Genomic DNA, 24,659 nt, shown 5'->3' with positions numbered 1-24,659 from the left:
TTGTTTGGAATTTTGTCTCTTTAGAAGGGTTTTTGTGGGCATTCTTGGTCAAACTTTAGCTAGTTCTATTTCATCATGACATGTGCTGCTGTGATTAGAGCTCTGGCTGGCCACTTCTGCTGAATCCAAGGTATTTACTGATTATAGAGATAACTGCCTCATCTTTAGGAGTTGGACTACTGTCCCCTCACATCACAGAATTGTTAGGTTGGAAAGGACCTTTAAGATCACTGAGTCCAACCATTAACCCAGCACTGCCAAGCCTCCACTAAACTGTGTCTCCAATGGCTTTTAAATCCCTCCAGGGATGGTGACTCCACCACTGCCCTGGGCAGCTGTGCCAGTGCTTGAGAACCCTTTAGGTGAAGAAATTGTTCCTAAAATTCAACTTAAACCTCCTCTGGCACAACTTGAGGCTGTTTCTTCTTATCCTGTTGTTTGTTACTAGGGAGCAGAGCCTGACCCTCACCTGGCTCCGCTCTCCTGTCAGGGAGTTGCAGAGAGTGAGAAGGTCCCCCCTGAGCCTCCTTTTGTCCAGGCTGAGCCCCCTCAGCTGCCCCTCATCAAATTTGTGCTTCAGACCCTTTCCCAGCTCCGTTGCCCTTCTCTGGACACGCTCCAGCCCCTCAATGTCCTTCCTGCATTGAGGGGCCCGGGACTGGACACAGGATTCGAGGTGTGACCTCACCAGTGCCACGTACAGGGGGACAATCACTGCCCTGGTCCTGCTGCCACACTGTGGCTGATACAAAGTCAGAGTGGTGGAGGGAAAGGGGTAGATACTGAGAGTCAGTGCTGTGGTTACAGGATCTGCATGTTTAAAAAGAAAAAGTGGCAGTTGCAGCCAGGGGAGACGATCGTGCTTAACCAGGTCTCTTGAATGAAACCCGGGGCCTGTGGTACCGTTCTGATTCAAATTGCAAGAAGTGTTATTTTTAACAAAGCTCCTCCTACAATGTTTCTCGCTCAACCTGCATCTCAGCACTGTAGCACAGATGCTGCTGGTGCAGTTATACCCACAACATTCAAGAATAACAGGATTTCATAAATTATGGCAAGATAAAGTAGACAAAGTTGGTATTGACTTGCTGATGACAGCGCATGTGTAACACTGTTCCAGCTCACTTTTCTGGTTATTCCCTTTTGCATGATGAACTGGAATGATGTTTATATATAACATAACATACTATATTATGTTTAGATATATATATTACATAATATATAAATATCATTTCACGTTTTATATATACATTTTATATATGTTTCACCTTGGCTTTCTCGTGATTTGTCTTCTCCTTTTTGTCGCTGTGCTTTTCCACAGTGTAAATGTAAAAGCATAAATCCAGCACAGTTTCCTCCTATTTCCTTTTAAAATCTTTAAATAGCCTTTTCTTGCTGTCACGCAGCAGATCTTAGCAGAAGTTATTTGGTGTTAACAGCACTCGGGGTGCTCTAACAAAGAAATCAGTGACTGTAATAGCTTCTATTAAACCTGGTACTATATTTTGGTAAATGCATCTCCCTTTCCTTTGCATTTGTGACTAAAAGGTGCTTTGAGGAGGAGGAGAAGGTCTGCCTTTTATAGAGCCATGCAGGGTATGGAGTCATTCTGTTGGGTTTTTCCTTAACCATCTTTCCCAAAGTCTGCTTTAGGGTGACTGTTTATGTAAAGTCTAGTGTTTCCTAGTGCTTTATTTTCAGACTTTATGTAGATGAAATGCTTGTGGTCACTGTCACTGGTTCACCACATGAAGGATGCCTAATAGCATGGGAGCTGTGTTGTCAGGGGGAGGAGCTCGTCCAGGAAACTTTTGGAAAATCTGTCTTGTTTAAAACAAACAAACAAAATTCTAGCAACATCTTTTACATGACTGTAACCAGGCATGGTATGTGCACTCCCTCTCTTCTCCTTGTCTCCAGTGTATATATAGCATGCATTCTGCCAGTGCTGGGGAGTCTGTGCACTCCAACATGCAGCAGAAAGCCAACAATCCATTTTCTATGACTCTCCCCTGCCCTGTAATCTAAGAAGGCAAGAATTGTTTCTATGCAGTTTATGGAGGTTGGGGAGGGTCTTTGTGTGGTTTTAATTTTAACACAAACTAAAAAAAAAAAAGAAAAGCTTTCTATTTTCACTGTCTTGCAAGGCATCCTAGAGAAATTGGAATCCTTTCCCACAAGGGAAACTCTGAGTACAGTACATATGGTTTGTATGGCCAGGGATTGATTGCAGGATGTACTTGTCTGTAGCAGGTTATCGAGTAAAACTCAGCAGATCTGGAACTGAAGTAGGCTGCTTCCTGCCTGTAATAAGACCAAGAGATTTTGCAGACCATTAATTCATCCCTCTAATCAGCTGGAAATTTCAGAGGTGCTTAAAAGAGTTGCCTCTTGGGCACCCTTGGAAATACCAGTTAACTTCATTATGCTTTTTATGTTGAGTCTAATCTGTGCTTGCAGATTGATCTTTTTCTCATGATGGAAATGTAGTAGTAGTAATTGCTATTGCATCTTTGATAGAAATCATGCAACATGAATCAAATAGTAGAACTCATTTTAAATAACCTGAAATATATACAGTAACCCTAAGGAATGCATGTTCAGTTCTGCTTGGGCTGTCTGTCTTGTCCTGCTTATCTTCTGTAGAGGCATGATTCTCATAAGCTTAAATCCTGTGCTAATGTGTCTCACTCCTAAATAGGACTACCTGATACAATTTGAGTTTATCCTCTTGGTTGGAAAGAGGTTAATTAAGGGAACAATTAGAAAAGCTCATTAAAACTGCATTCAGGTTCAGTGTAATGAAAAGTGCGCTTCCTGTGACAAGATGATTCCAAAATCACGCTCTTCTGATTTCTCCCTGACACAGTTCCCCAGCACTAGTCCCTGTGTGCTGGTTTGAAGCAGTGTCTTGGGCTGTGCTGGTGTCCTTGTTTGCATTACTGTGGTGGTTGTGATAGAGACTGGAACAATAACCTTATTCCCAGGCACCTTCTCACCCCTGAGGGAAGGGAGGGGTTCCGCAGGATTTTACAATCTGCTTTGCATTGCGTTTCCATTTCTTGGGTCTCAGGTTTTTACAGCAGGGAAAGCATAAATTCGGATAGATTCCCCCCCAGCTTGGCTTTGCAGGCAGTGTCAGTACTGAAGCCAGCTCAGACCTGGCTGCAGGAGGAGCCTTCTGCAGCTGTGAGCACCCCTGCATAAATCCAGTCTCTGGTTTTTCTGGGACTGGTTCCTTACAAAATGGCCATGTACGTGCTAGGTTAGCATAGTCTGTGAAAGCCAGTTCTGTGTCCTGGGTTCTGCTTCAGTGGACTGGGACTGTCTGTCTGAAAACAAAATCACAGCAGCCAACAAATTGTTTGCTTGTGTAGTCAGCCCAGCCTCTGTTTCTCATCCCTGGTTCCAGTCTGAGATTGCGGGTAAGTCACATGGCTGGATCAGACAGTTTGGGGAGGCTCGCAGGGAAAAGCAGTGTTAGATGGGCCTTTTCAGCACTGGGCTAGTTTAGACTTCAAACTTCAGGTCGACTCATGATTTTGGAAAAATAACAGATTTTCTTAAGATTTGCCTGTACTCACAGAATGATGGGGCTGCCTCTCACAGGGTGCAGGTATCACCTTTTATCCAACATTGTTACAGCATCAGTAAGTGTAGTAGTACTGAGTTGGGGAGTTATTTTACCATCACCTGGGAGCAGTTTGGCAGATATGGATCTTGCATTACTGGGTCCTTCTGAAAAGGAAGACTTAAGTGGCAGTAGGATAGAGCTCCTTTCTGGTGTGAAGGTGCAGTGGGGGATCTTCTGGCCTCAGCAGTGCTGCAAAACTGCCTCAGGGCTCTATGCAGCCAGGCCTGTTGATCAGCAGCAAGTTAGGATTGCACTGAATACTGCTGAACAGAGACTGATTTGTCCTTGACTCAGATGTTGAAAAATGCTGAGCAGTTGGTGTTATAGCAGCGAATTCCATCGCTCCGTGAAAGAAATCTCAGCTTTTCCCCGATAAGGACTTGAGAAATGATGCAGCTTTGCTCACACTGGTTTTGAGCCTCAGTCCATGAGATGCTCATTGCAAATGTATGTACTTTCAGCTTTTTTTTCTCTAAGCTAAGCCATGTACCAGTGTGAAGCTTAAAATCCAGAGCAATGGTTTAACATCCTTGTTTCAGGTTCATCTCAGTAGGGTGGTACCTGCTGCTGGCAGACACTGCAAGGCACGGACACTGCTGCTTTGAATTGTGCCTTCGTATTGAGTCTGCAGGGAAGCCTGTTTAGAAGGGTTAGATAAACACAATTAGGCTGCATTGCCAGCAATGATGTTTTTATTTAATGCATTAATGAGTGCAGGTGGCAGGACCTCTGAAGTGAATTAAATGCAGTGCAAACTCCTGCTGTACTAGCAGAGCCATTGTGAGCCACTGAATGCTGAGCCAGCTCATTTGAGAGATGAGGTGGGAGATGGGAATGAGCTTCCCATGCCTGAATGATAATTTTGAGCATTACCTTACAGCACAACCAGCTTGTGCCAAAGAACCAAGAGCAAGAGAGTGTGTTTCAGAGCTGCATTTCTATCAATAACAGCATTAAGATAAGATGGTCACAAAAACAGATTTACTTCCTTGTCACCTTATTCTGTTACCTGGTAGGATTCGATAATGCACTGGTTAAAAGAATTCTGTTCAGCCCACACCAGCACTTACAGTGCTAGAACAACACCACCCAAGTCCGTTCATTTCCTTCTATAGGCAGGATGCTGAAATCCAGCACAATTACTGTGCTCTCCTGGCCTTTCCCACGGTGAAACCTGGTTTTTATTTCCTTGAACCTCGGTATCAGTGAAATGATCCCTGGAAAGCTTGTATTGATTGCATATGATTGTCTAATTAAAGTGTGATAACAAGAATTTCAGAACACTCGCTCTCACAGCCCTGTGCTTATTGTAGACACTGCAAATTAGAAAGCTTGCTGCTCAGATATGGAAAATGTCAATGCGTATTTTCTTTTGAATTTCCCAGCAACTCCTGAAGGCTGCGCTTGTAGATATATTGTTATTTTTTTCCTAAAATAACAGTTGGAAAGAAGTGTTACTTAGAGAAGAAATGAGGCCCTGTAGGCCCTGTTCTGACCCTGCTAGCTGTTACCCATGTTGTCTAAAGGGAAGCACTTCTAAATGAATGCATTTTAATCTGAAACCTGCTAGATGATCCTTTTTTAGCATCATATGCAGAGATGGGTATTAATTATACATTATATAGATGCAAGTCTTTAAATAGTGCTCTCTGGTCTTACCTGGAGGCTGTTTGTTGATCTGTCTGGACTTTATAGCTGTTTTGCTCCCTGTTGCTTGTGGTTTCATACCTTCTGGTAACTTGGATCTTCCTGAGATGTGTGCAAGGCAAATCCTAGTCCTCGATACGTCGCAGGAACCCAAGAGTTTGTCATTACAGGTCTGCATCTTGCTTAGTCACTGATTGAATAGGTGGCCTTGGGGACATCGCTGAACTTACCCAAACCTTCTGCTTGCATCTAATCACTGGGTGATCCATGACTCACTGTGATACATTTACAGAACTTTATGAATGATCAGTAATTCTGCCCAGGATGCTGAGCAGAAAGATGCTATAGAGAATGGTGGAGTTTGAATTAATGAATGATTCACCAATTGCATACAAACCCCCTTAAATACGTTCGGTCTCACGTGTAAAACGGACTTTTCCCTTTCTTTCCCTTCCAGATGTACTTTCCGATTCCCCAGCACGGTTATAAAGATCCAGTTCACATCTTTATACCATAAAGAGGAAGTAAAAGAGGAAACCTCATCGCCTCCCCCTCGGCCACTTTACCCTCAAATATCACCTCTGAAGATCCACATCCCGGAGCCGGATCTCCGGAGCGTGGTCAGTCCCCTCCCATCCCCCACAGGCACTATCAGGTAAGTTGTTAATTATCCACAGTGTGTTCTCTGACATCAGTCTGTCAGCCCTGTTTTGTTTGGTATCCTTGGTGCAAGAAATGCCCCATTAAAAATAACTAGTTAAATATCTGATGTTCAGAATTATGGGAGACTGCTAAAAACTGCCCTGGAAGAAGGGCACAAGGGTTGTGTTTAAGAGCTCAAGGGGAAACATAAAGTAGTCTGATATCTGTAGTTTCATAGCTATAGAGTTACTAATCTATCTTTGGAAGTGGAATTAGAAATATTTATTGAGAGCTACCTATATGCATGGAAAAAAGAAAGCAGGCAAATACTTTCTATCTTAGGGCTGCCTGTTTTATTTTTATCTCAGTAATATTCTGTTGTTGCTGGGTGGTGCTGCTTTATCTGAAGTTAGAGACAAGGGTGGCCATTGGCATGTGGTTTCCTGGGAATGGAAGGAAATGGGGGTAGGATGCTGACCATGTACTGAGGGGCTGTAGCAATCTGAATGTGCATCTGTGCCAGTATCCTGTTTTGTACATGATCTGATTGTGGATGTGCAGTACAAATAACCTGAACATCAAGTTACTATCTGGAATATTTTCTTTCCTTCTCAGCAAAGAATTGATGTTACAGAGTTTCAGTGAAATCTTTTAATGTCACATCTGTTACTTGAAGTATAATAAGTTTTATAAAGTAAAGGAGACTCATGGTATAGGATGATGTATTAGAATTTTAAAACAGATGGGCATCAGAATAGCAGGAGTGAGCCTGGTAATAGCAATAGCCTTTGGGTTGTTTTCATGTCTGTACATTTGTAAAAAGGTAAAGTACACAAATCTCTCCTGACAGTTACCACTAATTCAGTGAATAGTATGCAAATATAGGTGGCTGAGAATGACTTCAGTGTCACAATGAGGCCAGTTTGGTTTTGCATAGATCTGGAGGCTCTTGGTTGTTTGGGTTTTTCCACGGGTCTTGCAGAGCTGCGCAGATGTACGGTGCTGATATTCTAGAAAGAGGGGGCTGGAGGTAGCTGTGGTTTTAGCCCTCTGTTCAGGCACTGCTTTTAGTTTATATTTAACCTTCTCTTTTTAGATGAAGCTTGTTGCTGGGAGGGGAGGGGGATGGTTCCTTTGCCAACATATGGTACTGAGTTTCCATTCAGTCATCTTGTGCAAAGCAGCTCAGTGTGGTTTGTGTTACTAACAGAGGCTGTATCTTTTGACTCCGGCATATGTCTGCAACTGATATTTGATTCCCTGAGAATGTTTCTTTTGCACAAGGAGAAAGTGGAAATGGTAGTGTTGAATTGTGCTCGGCCCCTAACGCAGTGTTTACTAAGGATGATTAATGGTTGCATCCGTTTGTCTCAAGCAGAAGCTAATCCAGCCAAGTCTTCAGAAAACCTCAAAAGACATCTGAGGTTTCGCTTGCCAAACCCCTTTCGTTTCCGAGTTCCTCTTACAGAGGAGGGGCTGACACGTTTGTAAACATCCCTGCTCAGCCCTTTCAACCTCCCCCTCTCCCCCAGCAGGGACTCGCAGCTCAGCCCTGTGAGCCAGGCTTTGGAAAGTCATTTGGGTGTTTCTGCCCGAGAAAGGGAAGGCTCTTTGAGAACAAAGTAGCTATGCATTCTGGCCATCTGGCTTTCAGGGCAGCTCTCTGCTGCTTTCTTGGTGAGTTCACAGTGGTGGGTGAGTCTGGCACAGTGTCCTCTTTTCCTTCCCGAGGGCAGGTCTGCGAGGGCTGATGAGGGCTCAGCGTGGGACCTGCGCTCCTCTCGCATCGCTGGCTTTGGGAGGTGGTTGCATGAGCTGGGTTCTCCTCCTCCTCCTCCTCCTTCCTCTCCCCCTTCTAGTATTTACTTTCCTAATTTGGTGAGTTTGCCTTGCTCCTCCCTGATTGGCCCATGGAAAATTATTGCAGTTTGGAAATCCTGGGCAGGGTGAAATTTCCTTTTTGGAAAGTGGCTCCTGGCCCCCTTTTCCTGCCTCCACCCTGGTGCAGGGCAGGGGCTGTACCTGCACTCCCAGATCCAGCCCTGCCCTCCTGACCCCCAGCCCTGCTCTGCCTCCCTGTTTACACTGCAACTTGCTTCCCTGCAGGTTCTCCCCTGCAAGCTTCTGGGGTTTTTTCCAGCCTATTTATTTTCCCTCTGCAAAGTGCAGCACCTAGAGAGGGAATGAGCTTTAGTTAAACAAAACCAAACCTGCCACCCTCAGCAGCTTTGCAAAGCAAGATTCCTGCTTGCTCCTGGAGAGAAATGTGCTCACTGTTTTCTCAGCTAGGTATTTTATCTCCAGGAGGGGCTGTGTGTGGATGTGTTTTGAATGCTGTTGTACAGCTTTAAGGGAAAATGTTGGTTGGCAGCATGCTGTGAGGGTTACACACAGTCAGGGTTTATTTCTTCCTGCTTTGAGTTCAAAATTCCTTTTTAAAAAAATCAGACTTGCATGTTCCAGAAAGCAAGAGGCCACTGTGATTGTAAGAAATTGGTAGAAGCAGCCTGCCATTTTATACAATGTATGGAAGAGCAGAGGAACACCAAATCTCCTCTCAGTAAGTTCAAGGCATTGAAAAGCTGTGTGAAAACCATGTGCAGTTTGGTTAAATTCAGCTCTGCCTTTTGGGAGATAGAGCATTTCAGGGTCTGCAGCTTGTATTTGGAGGATCCTCTTTGGGTGACAGTGGTGATATGAAGTTTCTCACCTATGCTGCAAACTCTTAGCTTTGCCTGCTTTTGTGATAAATCCACAATATCTACATGAATGTGACTCCATATGTGTTGCAATCTAGGCTTGTGCTTGGATTATAAACAGATCCACAGAGACAAGGTGTGATGTAGGAGCCTGTTACTGGTCTCAAAGTCATGCTGAGTTGGAGATTAGATTTACAATGTTTAGTTTTCCTCTTATTATTGTCCAATTTGTGTTAATGGCCCTGTAGTTGTAACGTAACTCAGTTTTTCAAATAGCATCTCTCTGCAGCATTGCCCCTCAGAGTTAGGGTGGTTTTAGTATTTATGAAAATTAAATTCTTTCTCTGTACATGCTTTCCTATTCTAAACAGCAACTGTGATCTCACTGATAGATATAGATACATATGTATAAACTACAGTAAAGAAATACTAAATGCTGTACTATGGAGGTCGGTGCCATTATTCATATTTTACAACTACTGCTTCTGGCTTATCTCTGCTCCGGAATGACTGTGGGCTTGAACACTTTGTCTTGTTTGGGTTTTTTCATGGAAAGGGCATGGATAGTTAGCTCACATACACAGTCTTTATCAGTAAAAAAAATTCTTTGACATGTAGGAGTAAGAGTCGTTATAGCCCTGTGAGAACTGCTGCTTGAAAAGTGTCTGGTGAGGCTTTGTGCTAGTAGCTAAACTGGTACATATTTGTGTGTAGACTCAAATCTGTATTTTAACTGTTAGTACTTAATGTGCCTGCCCATGTCTGACTGTTAGTGGAAGGGTCGGTAACTAGTTTTCAATTAAATTAATGGTATGAATAATGAGAGATCAGCATCTTTCATTCTGTAAGCTTGATTAGTAAACCAGAAGATGTGAGTGAATTGCCATGGTTTCATAAGCTATAGTCCTTTTTTTCACTAGGCAAAATTAGTTCAGTAACGTGTTACGTGCTCTGATAGCGAATTACTCAGAGGTAGCTGCAATTATCTTGACTTAGCCACCAACTTGTTTTGTGGCCTTTAACAGGTCATTTAAATTCATTGTGTAATTACTGCTTTACAAATGTGTGTAGTAGATAAATTATGTATTGACCTTCTACTCTGTAAAGCATGACAAGAGTGTGTGTGAGCCATGTTACAGCAGACCTGCAAATGCTGGCTATGCTTTGATCCAGACTTGGCTTGGATAAAGGGGGAGCTTTTAAACAGGCTCTGGGATAGCCATGTACCACTGTTTCAGAACACCTGGGATTTAATCCGAGTTTGCACATTGACTCTAAAGGTTTGTTTAGTGGGACTCTGAATGAACCCTGACTTGAGTGGATGCGTTCACTCACTGGAATGGGATGCATAAATATTGCCTGCTCCATTTCATTCAGGCTTTCCTTCTTCCCATTGAACTGAAACGCCGCTGAAGAGCTCCAAGGCATGTTTTTTGCAGGCTCTTTTGCATTGTCTCAGTTATACATTACTTCCTGCATTCAGGCAGAATGTGCAGCTCAGGCAGCTCCCACAGTTGGACAGACCGGTGATTATTTTTAATCACCCGAGTCTCCAAACCACGAGCCAAGGAGCGTGATGCATATACATCATGTAAGAGAAGCACCAGTCTGTGCTGGGCTTGGGAGCTCTACTCATGTTTATTCCAGATAATGGACCATGTGCTGGAGGAGATGTGCCAAGCCATGTGCTGGAGGAGAGGTTGCAGATGTCACCAGCTACAGGAGCACTTCCTCTTCCCCAGTCAGTATAAAATTTTAGTTCACTGAATCCACGAGTGGAGTGAGGTCACTTCCTTTCAGAGAGGGGAACCACTGGAGCACTGACAAGTAATAAAAATTTGAACTTTTGTGGATAGCTCACTTTCTCTCATTGTGGCTTGTTCGACAGCTTTGTTTCTCTTCAGCGTTAAGCAGGCAGGGTAGCTCTCAGATTTCTCCTTTCACATCAAAATCTAGCTTGGTTTGGCAGTCTCACCACTTGTGATTATTTCTGAAACCTGTCTGAAACAGGCAACATGCAAGGACTTGCCTTTCTTTGAGTTATGATTTTGGGGCTAGGCCGGGGAAGGCGAGAGCAGCAGAGGATTCTCACCCATTCCTGCTGATTGGTGTATCGTGGAAAGGCTTGTTTCGCAAGTCCAAGGGCTGTACTTTGACCTGATTCTTGCTTATTGCACATAAAAAGCATCCCTGTGTCTTCGTGTCCCTTTTTTGCAGGCTCGTGAAGTGGAATATTGGGATGGTCTGAGGTTTGTGGTGTTTCTCTAACCAGAGTCCTTGAGCAGAGGGCAACCCACCTCTGATTTGCATTTGAGGAAGAGACTGGGGAGGATTTTAAGAAATGGTGATTCTTCCTTTGTACTCAACAGGGGCTTAAAAAATGCCTATCCAGACAGGAATCTGTATATTGGCAGTGTTGCCAAGGCTGTAACTCTTATCTCTGCTGTGTCTCTGTACCTGCTTCACAAATGTGCACTCAAGCATTTCTCAAAGGCACTGCCGTGTGCATCTCATATCCTAAACCACCAAGCTGGACATGGTTTTGTTCTTTAGTGATGCAGATTCCAAGTCTGGTGAACAGTTTTATATGGGATTCCAGGTAATCTTTCCTCTTTGCCACAGGTGCTTTTTCCATACACCTGGCTTAAATTAAGCCTCTGTAGCTTGATCCCTACAGATACCTTTCCTGTAGAAAAGAATGAAATTGAGTAATAGGGCAACTCTCCTGCATTCTAGTACTGCCTCTCCTCTGGGGAAATTGGCACTGAAGTTTGGGAGTGTTTCAGTTTCCAGATTGTTCACAGACTTGTAATATGACCATAAATAAATCATTTAAGCACTTGTTGCTTAATTTTTATTTTTATTACCCCTAGTCTGTAAAATGTGCATAGTATCGAGAGAGTGTAGAGATTTTTACATGGGAATCTCAGTGTGCTCGGGGAACAGACCCCTGTAGCTCAGTATTCTGTCTCTGACATGGATATCTTGGGGGTCATATAAGAACATAGAAAACAGAGTAATGCTGACTTAGGTGCAGTTTGCCTCCATTTTCTTGGAGCAGGGACTTCCTGACCATCTGTCTTAGAAAGCCCCTGATGGCTTCTCTGTTTTCCTCTTTTCCCCAAGAATTTGATACTGGCTTTTTCTATTCACATAGACTTTTATCATCAGCCCTGCCTTACAGCATGTCATTCCACAGTGCAGCTACAGACGTAGAAGCACTTTCTTTTGTTTTGGAAGTGCTGCTTAGTTTCATTTCTTACTCACTCGCTCTTCTGTTGCAAGAGGCCAGAAGCTGAACACCTCCCCTTGGCTTTGTTTTATAGGCTCTGTCACCTTGCACCTCACCTTCTGTCTTAAATTATTTTTTCATGTATGAAATCCATTCCATATCTCTGATCATCCCAGTTATCCCTGTCAATACCTTCTCTGGATCTGCTCTATTCTTTTTTTTTTTTTTTTTAATATGAGAGTAGACAAGCAAAACACAGTGTCCTGCTGTGAATGTACCATGCAAACCACGGTACATCCTATTTTTGCAGCTGATTCTTTACTTGAAGCAAACTGATTTTGGACATTCCAGCAGAAATGCAGCACACTGTACACACTCTCCAGGAGCTGGTGCTTAGTTAATCGTTGCTAGCAAGTGCTGTGAACTTACAAGGCTGGGTTCTTGTTGGCAGGAGTTGAAAGTAAGTTGTGGTGCCACAAAGATTTAGAGCATTTAAGCCCTGTGTTTGAGAGGCCGTCTGCTGGTTACAGGGGTGAATGTACTGCAGACACTGCCTTCAGCCCTCATCCCTCTGGCCTTCCTACTGAAGAAGGGTTAAGTATGAAGTGGAAAACATGCAGCAGAGGACCAGTGTGATTCGGCACGTGGTTGCAGTCTCATTCTAAAGCTGAGTCTCAGTGCGGTATTTAGGGAAGTGTGGCTCAGTGGCCGCCTGCAGTCAGTGTTTCGGGTTCAGATGTTGAATCCTTCAGTGGATATCAAAGATTTCTGGCACTTTGGGGCATTAACCATGGTACCATGGGATTAAGACTGTGAGTAACTGCAACTGGTTTACTGACATGCCCTGTGTGTCTTTCAGTGGTGTAAAACACTTGTTTCCTCTCCAAAACGCTCTCTTCCATAACAGACAAGCTTACCTCAAATTAGCTTGGATTGCTGTAAGCTAAGATTGCCAGCATGGACAGTAAGCATGGATCACAGCAGTAAGTCAGGATGTCAGAGCAGGGTGAAATTGCAGACCTGGCTGTGCTTTTCTCAGTAAAAGGTTATAGTGTCAACATGGATCAAGTTATGGCTGAGTATTGATGCAGTATTAATATCCAACAAATCATAATCACTGTCTTCCCACTTCATTTTTGTTTTATAGCACAAGCAGGTGTTTGTAGGGAAAGCTCTTTGTTTCATAATATTTTTAAAGGGGGTGTGAGTGCATGCAAGCATCCCCAGCCAGTCCCCGGCTCTGGGTGGTGAGGAGAATTCCAGGAACTCCAGGAAACTGATGTCACTGCATTGTGTTTGCTTGTTTTCTTTTGACTGCACTAATGTTTAATTTTAACTTAACCCTCAAAGGGGTATTTTTAGTAAAGCTGTTTCTTCACTCCTGTCCCATGTTGGGAGGGCAACAGATTGTGTCTCCTTGTTTTTTCCAGTAGTCAGCTCTTTCTGCCTTCCCTCTGAAGAGCTCTCTATGATTGACTGAGAGCTTGAGCAATCGGCAGCATGTCCTGTCTGTGCACGGAGTGGCTGAAAGTTGGTGTTTTTTGTGTCCCTGTGTCTCTTTTGATTTGATCATCAATCCAGGCTGAAAGGAAGCAAATCTATCTGGACAAAAGGACTCCATTCTGTTAAAAGATTAATGCATCTTCCAAATCTTTGGCTACTGCTGTGGCTGTCCTAAGGAGTTTTTGTTTGCTTGTTTTTTTAAGCCAGAGATCATACTTCAAATTCATCAGCCCCAGAAAACAAAGTTTGAATAGCAAAAACTGGACTTGCTGTGCTGATCTCGAAGAAAGGAATAAATTCTTGTATCTAGTTTTATTTGTTTATTAATTAAAAATAAAAAAAGGAAAAGGCAAGAAATACAACTGTGTGCAGAGCACGGATTTAATGGAGAACTTCCATATCTTTGTCCTGAGATTTGGCTGCTGTTTCTGTGGTTTGATGTTTGTGTATTTCTGCAGCCAAAGAACAAAATCAGAAAACTCTTGTTTCATCCTATTCCATTCCCAGTCTGTGTGTTACAATAATCGCTCGGGTGCCAAACGCAAAGATAAAAAGAATTGCTGTGTTTTTGGTTTGTCATTGTTTCATGTATGAAAATGGCTTTCATTTGTAATTATCTACACATTGTAAGAAGTGTGTATGTGGAGAAGCTATTGAAAAATGACAGCAGAATAATTAAATTCACACCAGCTCCTCATGTGAATACGAAGACATCAAGAGTGTCTTCTGTGGTTTAGCTTGGAGTAGCAAACTTTGATTCATTTTCCTGCACAAACAGGTCTCTGCTCTTTGAAAGGCTGGGTAAGAAATGCCTTTATCTCTGGCAAAGGGAGATCTATAGGTATGGGTTCATCAACGTTATATACCTTGCACCTCCTGAAAGCTTTACCTCCTGCTGCACTCCTGAACAGCATCACCCAGTAATGCCAAGGGCTGTTGGTGGGCACTGAAAGGGTTACCTGGTGCTGTGCAGCACTTTGCAAGGCTTGTTGATGGGAGAGGGGTGAGCTTGGTTCCCTATTGCAAGGGTTTGTTGTGCCTGGATATTTCTGTTGCCTGTTCTCTCTCCCCTGGCCCCCCCCCATCCTGTAATTCACTTTTAAAAGAAACCAGTTTGGGTTGTGCTGAGCTCAGCACTGCAGCCATTTGCAGAGACACCACAAGGAGAAGCAGCACTTCTCAGTTTACAGGCTGGACTGTGGTAGGAAACAGTCATTCCTTACACTCACAGATTGCTTATGCACCCAAGATATTGCCCACTGAGCAAACAAGGGTTGTCTCACTGCTTCCTCTCCATCCCCATGTGTACATGTTGGGGGGGGGGGGAAGTCAGTCACCTTTTTGAGGGAGGAACCATGTTCTGTGTTTTTTTATGCAGCATTTAGCCCAGTACTCTGATGGGTGTCAGTGTCTGTATTTGTTTGTGTCACTTATTGGGCATTTCACTGGTAAGAGGATTGTTTATGCCAGTTTTACTGAATTCTAGTTCCCAGCTGTGGGCTTCAATTTGCATCTTTTCATACAATTTGGACTGCTTGTTTTGCTGTGTAAATCTTCTGTGTATTGGTTTACTTTCTTGTTTACTGTTTCTCTGCACCTAGAAGACATATGTAATCCTGGGATTTGGCTGAGCATCCTGCTCTTATGGCTTTGCACCCCTCAATCCTGGACAGCACAGGACAGGGCAGAGACAGAAAAAGGGAATTTCAGTTTCCCAAACTCATCTATCTTCTCCCATCCTTCAAGGCCAGGTTGGATAGGGCTTGGAGCAACCTGATCCAGTGGAAGGCATCCCTGCCAGTGGTAGGGGGGTTGGAACAAGATGATCTTTAAGGTCCCTTCCAACCCAAACCATCCTGTGATTCTGCGGTCCTTCCAACCCCACAAATCAAGGATGGATGATCTCTAGACAAGCCTTTCTAATTAGTTCTCGTCTTGTAGCACTCATTTCTGCGTGCCTGAATAGTGTTGCAATTTACAGCCCCCTTTTATGTGTTTGTAGCATTTTTATCAGCTTTTTCGTGCCTGTCCTGCTCCGTCGCTGTTCCTGTAATGCCACCTTGTGGTGGCCCCACGATGCCAAATGTGTCTTTTCTAGCCAAAACTGAGCTACCTCTGTGTGCGTGCAGTGGTTGCAGCTCCCCTTCATGAGTGTGCTGGTGGATCAAGGAAATCCCCATCTCCAGCTGTGTGGTATCAGGGTGGGATCTTCTGAAGCTCAGGTGTTGTGTTAGACAGGGACGTTCGTGGTAGATACCTGCTCTGGGTGCTTTAGTCTGATCCTGTAGAAGAACATAGCTGCTGTCTGTTAGAGGGATTGATTAAATATTACCTGTGTAATCAGGAGAGTGGTGTGTGTTGTTCATTCACAAGTCATAAAAACAAGCTACTCGTTTAGTTAAGTATTCATCCCTGATACACTCAGTATTGTTTGAAGTCCTGCATTGTTTTAAGTGCTCCTCTGAACACAGAGGAGTTGTTTAATGCTTTGAAACACTGCTCTCTTGTGATTGCAGGAAGTATGTGTGTGGTGGGGAGTGTCAGGATTTTGTAGAAATTCCAGTTTTATCTCTGTTGCTTTTTTTTCTCAACCTGTTTGGGCTTTGAATAAGCCACAGGGGCAAAAGTACGTCCATTACATCTGCTTCCCCGTGACCTGAGAGCTTCACTGTACCTTGGAGGGTAACTACTGTGTGCCTTGTTAATAAATGAAGTAACAAATAACTGTATTTTCTTTTTGCCTCTCCAGTGTTCCCAACTCTTGCCCGGCCAGTCCACGTGGTGCTGGATCCTCAGGATATCGTTTTGTCCACAACATTACCTCGGATCTGCAGCTGGCAGCAGAGTATGCGGCAAAAGCAGCATCAGAGCAGCAGGCAGATGCATCTGGCGGGGACAGCCCAAAGGTTCACAGAGACATTACTTACCCAGCAGTGCTCCTTGGGAGGCTTGTTAAAACCTGATGCTTTATGGCTAGTCCTGGTTGTAGTTAAAAGAGGTCTAAGAATACCCTGGCCATAAGGGTGCTGTGTGCAGTATCCTCCGGGGGTTTGAGACCTTGCCTTCAAAGCAGCATCTTGTTAGTGGTAGCTGATGAATCTACTTGCTTAGCTGCCAGAAATGTATTCAAATAATCCATTAAAATGATTAAGCAATAAGATCATTTTTTTTGCTTATTTGATAAATCAAGAACCCATAAGGAAGAGGTACAATAAAATTAAAAGTCTTGTTTTCTCCTTTTAATTAATGGTATTTTGCAAAACACAGTTGGAGAAAGCAGAAGCGGGGGAAGAAACCAGATCCTGGCCATGAGAAGTCTGTAGTCAGACTTTAAAACAAACATGAAGGCCTGTCAAGCAGGCATTAAATGAGGAGAGTGGCAAGTGGATTAAAAAATAACTTAGTTAGAATGATAAAATTTAATTTTGGTGAGCTGATCTTCAGATCAAAGTTAAAGGTCTGGATTCAAAACCACCTGATTTGGGGTTGGGTGGAGGAGCACGGTACTAGATGGCTTTTTTTGTAGACTTAATTCTCCCTTGAGACAAGAAGGGTTGTTTTTGATGGAGTAATATGAAGAGTTGGGAATATGAGATCTGGCAAACAAATTAAAGTACCCAGAATGAAACAAATCCTGCTGGAGAAGGGAAGGGACAGGATCAGGTTTCACGTTGGACTCGTTGCTGGGAGGAGGGCTGATAGCACACTGCATGAAACCTTTCTAAGGAAGTATAGCTGTAGCTGGGTAGATTTGAACGCTGTAGTTTCATGAACAAGAAAACAATGAATGTATCCTACACCCTCTAACTCTTGATTCCAATTGCTTCTCCTGACCCTGTTCCCTGTGGTGACATAAGCACATGTGGGAAATTCAGTGGGGAATTGAATGAGACTGAAGTTAGCTTTTTAGTGCGTGTTTGTTGGGAAGAGGGAAGGAGATACTTTCATCTGGCTCAGCCCTATAGTTCTGTTTGCACACAAATGCTTGTGCTAAATTGGGTGGTGACAGTATAAAACAGGAGTGAAATGGGAGAGGGTGATGCTCTCTTGGCTGCCCCTGCTGCTCTCTTAGCATCTGTGCTTTTCCAGTTTGGGTTGTGGTACACTGTAGTGTAAGAATTCGTTGTTAGTGACTAAATTTCTGTTTGGTTGTTGTTTTTTTTTTCCTTAGGATGAGTCCAAGCCACCCTATTCTTACGCTCAGCTAATTGTGCAGGCTATATCTTCAGCACAGGACAGGCAATTAACACTAAGTGGGATCTATGCCCACATTACCAAGCATTATCCATATTACAGGACTGCTGACAAAGGCTGGCAGGTGAGTTCTTGACACTGACAAGCTTTTAAACTACTTTGACAGGGCTTATCTGCTTTGAAATGCATTTATTAAAGATTTGGGGCACTGGGAATGGAGCTGCTTTGACTGTTCCCAGAGTGAATTTGTTTAACACAAGCTGACTAGTTTGTTTGTGGATGATTAGGTTTTTTGGAATACTTTGTAGGGCAATGTAGTGTGTTTCTCTTTTAATGCTGTAGTCATGTAGCTTTAATTCTTATTTGTATTTTATTTTCCTACATCCTTGCTATCAGTCACTGCTCTGCCCAGATACTTGCTTAATCCTTCACCTTGTCTTTGTTTGGCATGATCTGTCCAAGCAGAGGATATCCAGCCTAAAACTGAGGTTCCAGTTTTTAATCACAGTACCTTAAAACGTTACAGATGTTTTGTTTTCCCAGTGTATCAACTGCATTGCCTAAGTCACAGTTTGCAAGTCTTGAATCTGAGTGAGAACTTGGGAAACTGAGAGTCTGTGCACTCCTTGTGGTATTAAAGGAAATCTGACCAGCTTCATAGGAGAGTTTGAATATAGTTAACACATGCTAAATCAAGGTTCAGTGTTCACTTCAGGGCTGCTTTCAAAGTTCCAGGAACCTCAGCTCCACCTGCTTTCAGACTTTTTCTTGGCATCACACTTCTGAAATGAGTGTTGTCATTCGAATATAACACACCAGTGCAGCTGGAAAGGCTCTTGCAGCTGCTGATTTCATTGTGTTCTACTGGCAGGAGCAGAACTGCTTGGTGCACTTTGAGTGCAGTTGGAATAAATACATTTCTGCCTCCCTGGCTTTTCCCTGCAGTTCTAATTAATTGTGGAATTCACTTCCTGCCCTAACCTGCTCGGCAGAGTTGTGCTTTGCGAACCAGTTGCTGCCTCCTGCTACAGAGAGCTGCATCTCAGTGGAGGGTGAAGTTGCCGTTTTCCCTCCCCTCCAGTGGCATTGAAAAGCTTTACTTGTGAAGAGATTGTCTAAACCTGCTACAAAAGCTCTTGTTTTGTTTTGGAAGTGGAAGAGGGATGAGTTTGTGCACACCTGGGTTTGCTGAGCCCCTCCCCAAGCCCAAAAGCCAGCGCTACACCCAGTAAGAGGTGGGCTGTTCCAATGGAAAGGATAAATAGTCTTGTCAGCATCTAGAGAGCTGCACAGTGCTAGCCTAGTGCCACACAGGTAATGGATTCCTCTCTGAGCCAGCTGTCTAAGAGCATGTTGGCTGGCTTACATTATGATTACTGTGAGATGCAGTGTCCTTTAGGGCATGTTTGGGCACCCCGGTAATCATTTGGCAGGTGAGCAGTTAGCACAGGCTCAGGCAGTTCTTTCCGCTTGCCTAGAGTAAAGCCTGTCTTTTGAGAGAGTTCTGATGTGGTTTACAGCGATTTCCCCCTGCCTCAGCAAAGGCTCTGCTTTCCTTGCTTTCCACAGAGAAGTCACTGCACTGCCTGGCTCCAGATGTATTTAAGTGGTGGTTAGTACCAAGCAAACCCAGCTTTCAGGCTCGTTAGTAGGAACTCTTAACGCTTTTCCCCAGGTTTTCTCTTGCACTTCTCCGGTGACTTCAGAGCTGTGTGAGTTGAGTGACTTGTTTCTGTCTTCAACAGTGATTCTGGCAGTGTGAGTTTTATTTTTCCAAGCTGTCTGGTGAAACTCATTTGTCTTTGTTACATGCTTTCTCATGGCAAAATAATCACCTCATTCCTCTGCTTCCTGCAGAATTCCATTCGGCACAACCTCTCCTTGAACCGTTACTTTATTAAAGTCCCACGCTCCCAAGAGGAGCCTGGAAAGGGCTCCTTTTGGCGAATTGACCCTGCCTCTGAAGCCAAACTAGTAGAACAAGCATTTAGAAAACGAAGGCAAAGAGGAGTGTCCTGCTTCCGAACACCTTTTGGGCCTCTCTCCTCCAGGTAATTTCAATTTCCTCTAATCTCTGTGCCAGACTCATTATAAAGAAAACAAACTAAAACTTCTCCTGAAGTACAGTGAGTAAAGTTCACTTCTGTTTATAGTTTGAGAGGTGTTATAGTCTTGAGGCATAATCTGAAAATGATTCTGACTTCTTAAGTGTTTAACAAAAAAAAAAAAGCAGAACCAAACTGCAAAAATGCATCAAATAACATACCTGTTTTGGCATCATTTCAAAGCAGTTATCACTGGGGTAAGTGTTTTCAGATGCCAGTCTCTGATTTCAGGAAAGCTGTGTTTAGATGTGGATTAGATCATAGTGGGAATGACTTCTGTGGTATTTAAAACACTCTCCTGTAGTGAAGATCAGGTTGATCGTGGTTGTCAGCAGTGAAGCAACAACAGGGGTTCTGTGTAGCTGCTCCAGTCAGCTCCTCTGCCTTGTGCAATGACAGCTTCTCTGAGCCCTGTAGCTGTGAGGATGAGACTTGCAATTCAGCACTAGCTGGAGCAGTTTCATGTAACATTCCTCCCACACCTCCTCTTTTCTGTCTGTTAAAATAGGGGGTAAACAGGAGGAGTTCAGAAAAAAGCTCTTCAGCTTTTCTGTTTGGTTTGTCATTAGAGAAGTGTACAATTCCTCACTTGGCTGTGTGGTACCAGAGGTGGGAGCCATGTGGTTGGGGAGGGTGGCAATGGGGAGAAGGGGAGCAGCAGCTCTGTAAGCATATGCAGGGCCAGACACTTGCCTCTACGTTGCATCTTTCTTTCTCTTCCTCTCCCTGTCACTCTCAAACACTGACCAAGGTGCTTTGAGAACGATCTGAAGTTATAAAACTGATCTGAATGTGAATCACTTAAAGCTTCTGTCAGCAACGGGTCTTGTAATGAAATGTTAAGCATACTCTGAAGGGTCCAGTTTCCTTCAACAAGGAATTATACGACAGTATTTGGTGCTAGAGCATTTGTGAGGTTGCTGTGTACCTTTTAACTCTTCCCAGCAAGACTCTAGTGGGTAGTATGGGAGAAAGGCTGTCCTTCTACTAGAGGATCCTGTATTGGAGAAAACTCTTGGTCTCTGCTGCTGTCTTGTGGTCAAAATGCATCTACACTTGCCAACACTACATTTTGTGTTTCAGGAGTGCTCCTGCCTCCCCTACTCACCCTGGCCTGCTGTCCCCTCACTCTAGTGGCCTACAGACTCCAGAGTGCCTGTCACGGGAGGGCTCACCCATTCCACATGATCACGACTTTGGGTCAAAGTTAGCCTCAGTTCCGGAATATCGGTATTCCCAGAGTGCACCTGGTGAGTAGCTCTTGTTCCACAGAAGGTGACTGTTCAGTTGCACCATGTGCCATGCTGAGGACACAGCAGGGAGGCTTCTGCAGTGTGTTACAGGAGGATCTAGGGGTGTCTCTCTTCACTTCATTGAGAGACTGATGATACATGTGCAACTTCAGACCATTTTTCTTACTAATCTCTGGATGAGGGGGCAGGAGGTGGAATGTGTGGAAACACCTCAGCTAACCTTGAACTAGGTGGCTGTAAAGACCTGACAGCAGAGTAGCCGTGGCAGTGCACAGCCCACTGTCACTAATTTACCAGCCTCTGGATAAGATCAGCTCTGGTGCTGTGGCCAGGGCCTGGTAAGTACCCGTTTGTCAGCTGTGCTGTAACTGGCCTGGAGTGTAGGGTGAAGTTGGAAGGCCAAGCTCATGAAGTAAAGCTTCTTTGGGGGGGATGTGTTATATTTATTGTGATTTTTGTTTTGTACGTTAGGAAAAAGAAGTTTGAAGGTGGTATTTTTTGAAGTCTTGATGTTTTCTATCTCCATTCCTGCCAATGCTGAAGGATTGAGTATTGCAGACTAGAAGTGCATAGATTAAATGGATGAAGGTCTTTTTGCCTCTCCTATTAACATGTGCTTCTCTCTTCTGTTCAGGGTCTCCAGTGAGTGCCCAGCCAGTGATTATGGCTGTTCCTCCCCGACCATCTACCCTGGTGGCAAAGCCCGTGGCGTACATGCCAGCGTCAATAGTGACTTCTCAGCAACCTTCCTGTCACGCAATTCACGTAGTTCAACAAGCTCCCACTGTTACCATGGTCCGAGTTGTGACCTCCTCTGCAAACTCTGCAAACGGATACATCCTCACAAACCAGGGCACGGCAGGAGGAGCTCACGAAGCTGCAGGAGCAGTGTTGGACTTAGCTGGTGACCATCGAGGTAGCTTTTCACCTCCCTTGCTGCTCTCCTTATAAGTCTTGAGCAGGCTTGGAGGGGGGAGAGTGGTTGAACAGTTCCACTCACTGGGCACTTAGCCCTTAAAAAAAGATGTTTCTCCAGGTATAACATAAACCAAATGAGAGCTTGTCCATTTGTTGTCCCCACCAGAGAGCAAGACAACTGTGCTCCCTTGTCTTCTGTGGGGAACAACACTAACAGACTTTGGAGCCTGAAAGAACATGCACTGCTTAAAATTTGTTTGTTGTTGTAGAATCATAGAACGATTTGGTTTAGAAGGTACCATAAATATCATCTCATTCCAACCCCCTGCCATGGGCAGGGACGCCTCCCACTAGGCCAGGTTGCTCAGAGTTCCATCCAGCCTGGACTTGGACAATCCCAGGGATGGGGCAGCCACAGCTTCTCTGGACAACCTGTGCCAGGGCCTCCCCACCCTCACATGGAAGAATTTCTTCCTAATATCTAATCTAAACCTGCTCTCTTTCAGTTTGAAGCCATTCTCCCTTGTCCTGTCACTACGTGCTCTTGTAATTATCCTCAATATTGATATTATGCCTGTATATTGATCAGCTGTGCTGTGGAAGTGTGTGTTTTCCAGCCAAAAGAGATGGCCTGGGAAAGGCTGAAACTCTGCTTCAGGATGGCCTTGTAAATGAATGATTGAACCCTTCTTTTCCAAAGACCTGGATTCCTAGAGGAAAGCATGTGCTTCTGGAAGTGCAGGCAGTGCCCCATTAAAGCAGTCTTCGAAAACCAGTTACAACAAAGGCCTCTTTTGTTCCTAAGTTGGAAATTCCAGCCTGGGGGATTTAGTGAGTTAAATGCTCCCTTGCTGTGATCTAGACAACACCTTGTCTGCTCCGTTTGGGAAGGTCTTAGTACTACAGGGTAGATGTGTGTTGTACCATGAACAAGGCTGGTTTCTCTGACTGCTTTTATGTGGGCAGTGGGACAGTGGTTCTTTTCCCATTGAAGGAAAAAAATGACAAAGAGCTTCCCCTACTGCAGTACCAGGACCACTGGCATTTTTAGTTCAGCACTGCTTATCTTGCAGGAGTTTCACTTACATTCTCTAGAAATTCCTGTCTGGATCCCGTACATGTTCCTGAAGTGCTAACAGTTGCAGCTGCCTGTCACCTGCTCCCTTCTTTCATTCACTAGTTCTTGCTGTTGTTTGTTCTTTCCCTGCTTGTCCCACTGTTATTCCCACTTGTATCCTCTTCTGGTCTCTACCTTCCCTGAGTGCTGCATTTTCCTTCTTAATCTCTCTGCTTTTCTTGCCTTTTCTCTCCCACTTCCCATCAGTTTGCCTGCAGGTTTCAGCTCAGTGCTCCTGTCCCATCTAACTCAACTCGTGTTGTCTGCTAATGTTAAAATGGGAGAGGTCTTTTCCTACAGGACTAAGAGGTTGTGCTTCCTACCCTCTCTGCTTCGAGACCCACAGAGCCCCTGGAAGAGAAGAGTAGTTCTCCTCTGCTTTCCTGCATGCCCAGGAGGATGCTGTCCTGTATCTGTTACATACATGCTGAATTGACCCCTTACTTCTCCTTGGAAGTGAGAAAAGTGGTTGAGTGCTCTCAAGCAGTTACCTCTGTCCAGGAACTCAGCCCTACTTTTTATTTTTTATTTTTTCCTCCCTTCTGGTTTCTTCATATAATTCCATAGCAAAAGCTTGCAATTGTGGGAAGACCTCCTTCTAAATCAACCTGCATTCAGGCCTGACAGCAAGCTGCTACAGACTTTTGGCTCCAGGCATTGTTTAAGATCTTAGTGCCTTCTCGTGCTGTGTGGTATTGAAAGTCAGGCCAATTTGTTCGAAATTACAGTGTAAGCTCTGAGCTTTGCAGAGATTGCTGTCCATATCACAGCTATAATGAGCCAATAAGGGAGGTGATGCCCTTTTAGAGCAAAATATCAAGTTGATAGTCTTGATTTTTTTTTTCTTAAAGTTTTCCTTTTTTTGCTGAGTGACTTATGCTATAAGAAAAATATTCTTAATATTACTAGGATGAATATGCAGTAGAGAATATTTTAGTTTTTCCAGATACTCACCCCTGGCCTTCTGTGGTGCTGAGGTACTGTCACATCTGTAAGCCTGGGGTATGTAGCACTGCTAAGGTGTTAATGAGAACAAAGCCAGCTCCTAAGCCAGGGTGGGGAGTGATTGTCGTCTCCTCTGCTCCCCAACAGGAATGGATGAAAAGCCAACGATTGCGTTTGCCGCGATCCCCACAGCCAGCCGTGTCATCCAGACCGTGACCAGTCAGATGGCACAGGGTGTCCCTGGGCAGACAGTCACGATCCTTCAGCAGGCAGCTCCAGTGGCCATTGGGCAGCACCAGCTCCCGGTGCGGGCGGTCACCCAGAACGGCAAACACGCCGTGCCCACCAACAGCATCGCCGGCAACGCCTACGGTAGGTTCTGCTCCCTTGGCTTTGGGGTTGGGCTGCTCCCTGCACTCAGCAGGCAGCATGGAAAGCTGTAAGTCTTTTCTCTTTTTGGCTAGTGTGTATCAAGTTATTCCACGTGTGCACTTCAGAGGCATTCCAGTTCTTCAACTTCTGCAGCTGTAAATGTCATTGATAGATGTCCTTGTGTCCACCTCTTCTCCCTTTCCTGGTGGAAAAGTCCTGCATTGCTACTGAAAACCCAGTGTCCCTCCTTTGCCCTTGGCCATGCAGTTCTAACTACTTAGACTCTCTGCCTTTTGAGGGTTACTTGTTGAAAGTGTCAGTGATTCTTGTGGAGAGTCTGTTTTCATTTATTTTCTTCTGACCAGCAGCCTTTGCTTGCAGCATGCCAAATAATAAAA

The 24,659-nt window shown here is 44.2% G+C and overlaps 1 protein-coding gene across 1 annotated transcript in view; it reads left to right on the top strand.

Moving 5' to 3' along the window:
* The window catches only part of FOXK1 (forkhead box K1), a 53,756-nt gene that overhangs the window by 20,804 nt on the left and 8,293 nt on the right, over positions 1 to 24,659 (top strand). Inside the window, exons 2-8 of the mRNA XM_027713207.2 lie at positions 5,739 to 5,936; positions 16,107 to 16,263; positions 17,529 to 17,675; positions 19,409 to 19,602; positions 20,740 to 20,906; positions 21,544 to 21,825; positions 24,037 to 24,261. Of these exons, the coding sequence (XP_027569008.1) occupies positions 5,739 to 5,936; positions 16,107 to 16,263; positions 17,529 to 17,675; positions 19,409 to 19,602; positions 20,740 to 20,906; positions 21,544 to 21,825; positions 24,037 to 24,261 (1,370 nt within the window). The remainder of the gene's footprint in view (positions 1 to 5,738; positions 5,937 to 16,106; positions 16,264 to 17,528; positions 17,676 to 19,408; positions 19,603 to 20,739; positions 20,907 to 21,543; positions 21,826 to 24,036; positions 24,262 to 24,659) is intronic.

This window comes from Pipra filicauda, unplaced genomic scaffold (assembly GCF_003945595.2).
Source record: "Pipra filicauda isolate LSUMZ 115617 unplaced genomic scaffold, ASM394559v2 scaffold226_size1812527_pilon, whole genome shotgun sequence".
NCBI classification, from domain to species: domain Eukaryota; kingdom Metazoa; phylum Chordata; class Aves; order Passeriformes; family Pipridae; genus Pipra; species Pipra filicauda.
The sequence above is the reverse complement of the archived record's forward strand: the minus strand, read 5'-3'. Positions and strand labels throughout refer to the sequence as shown.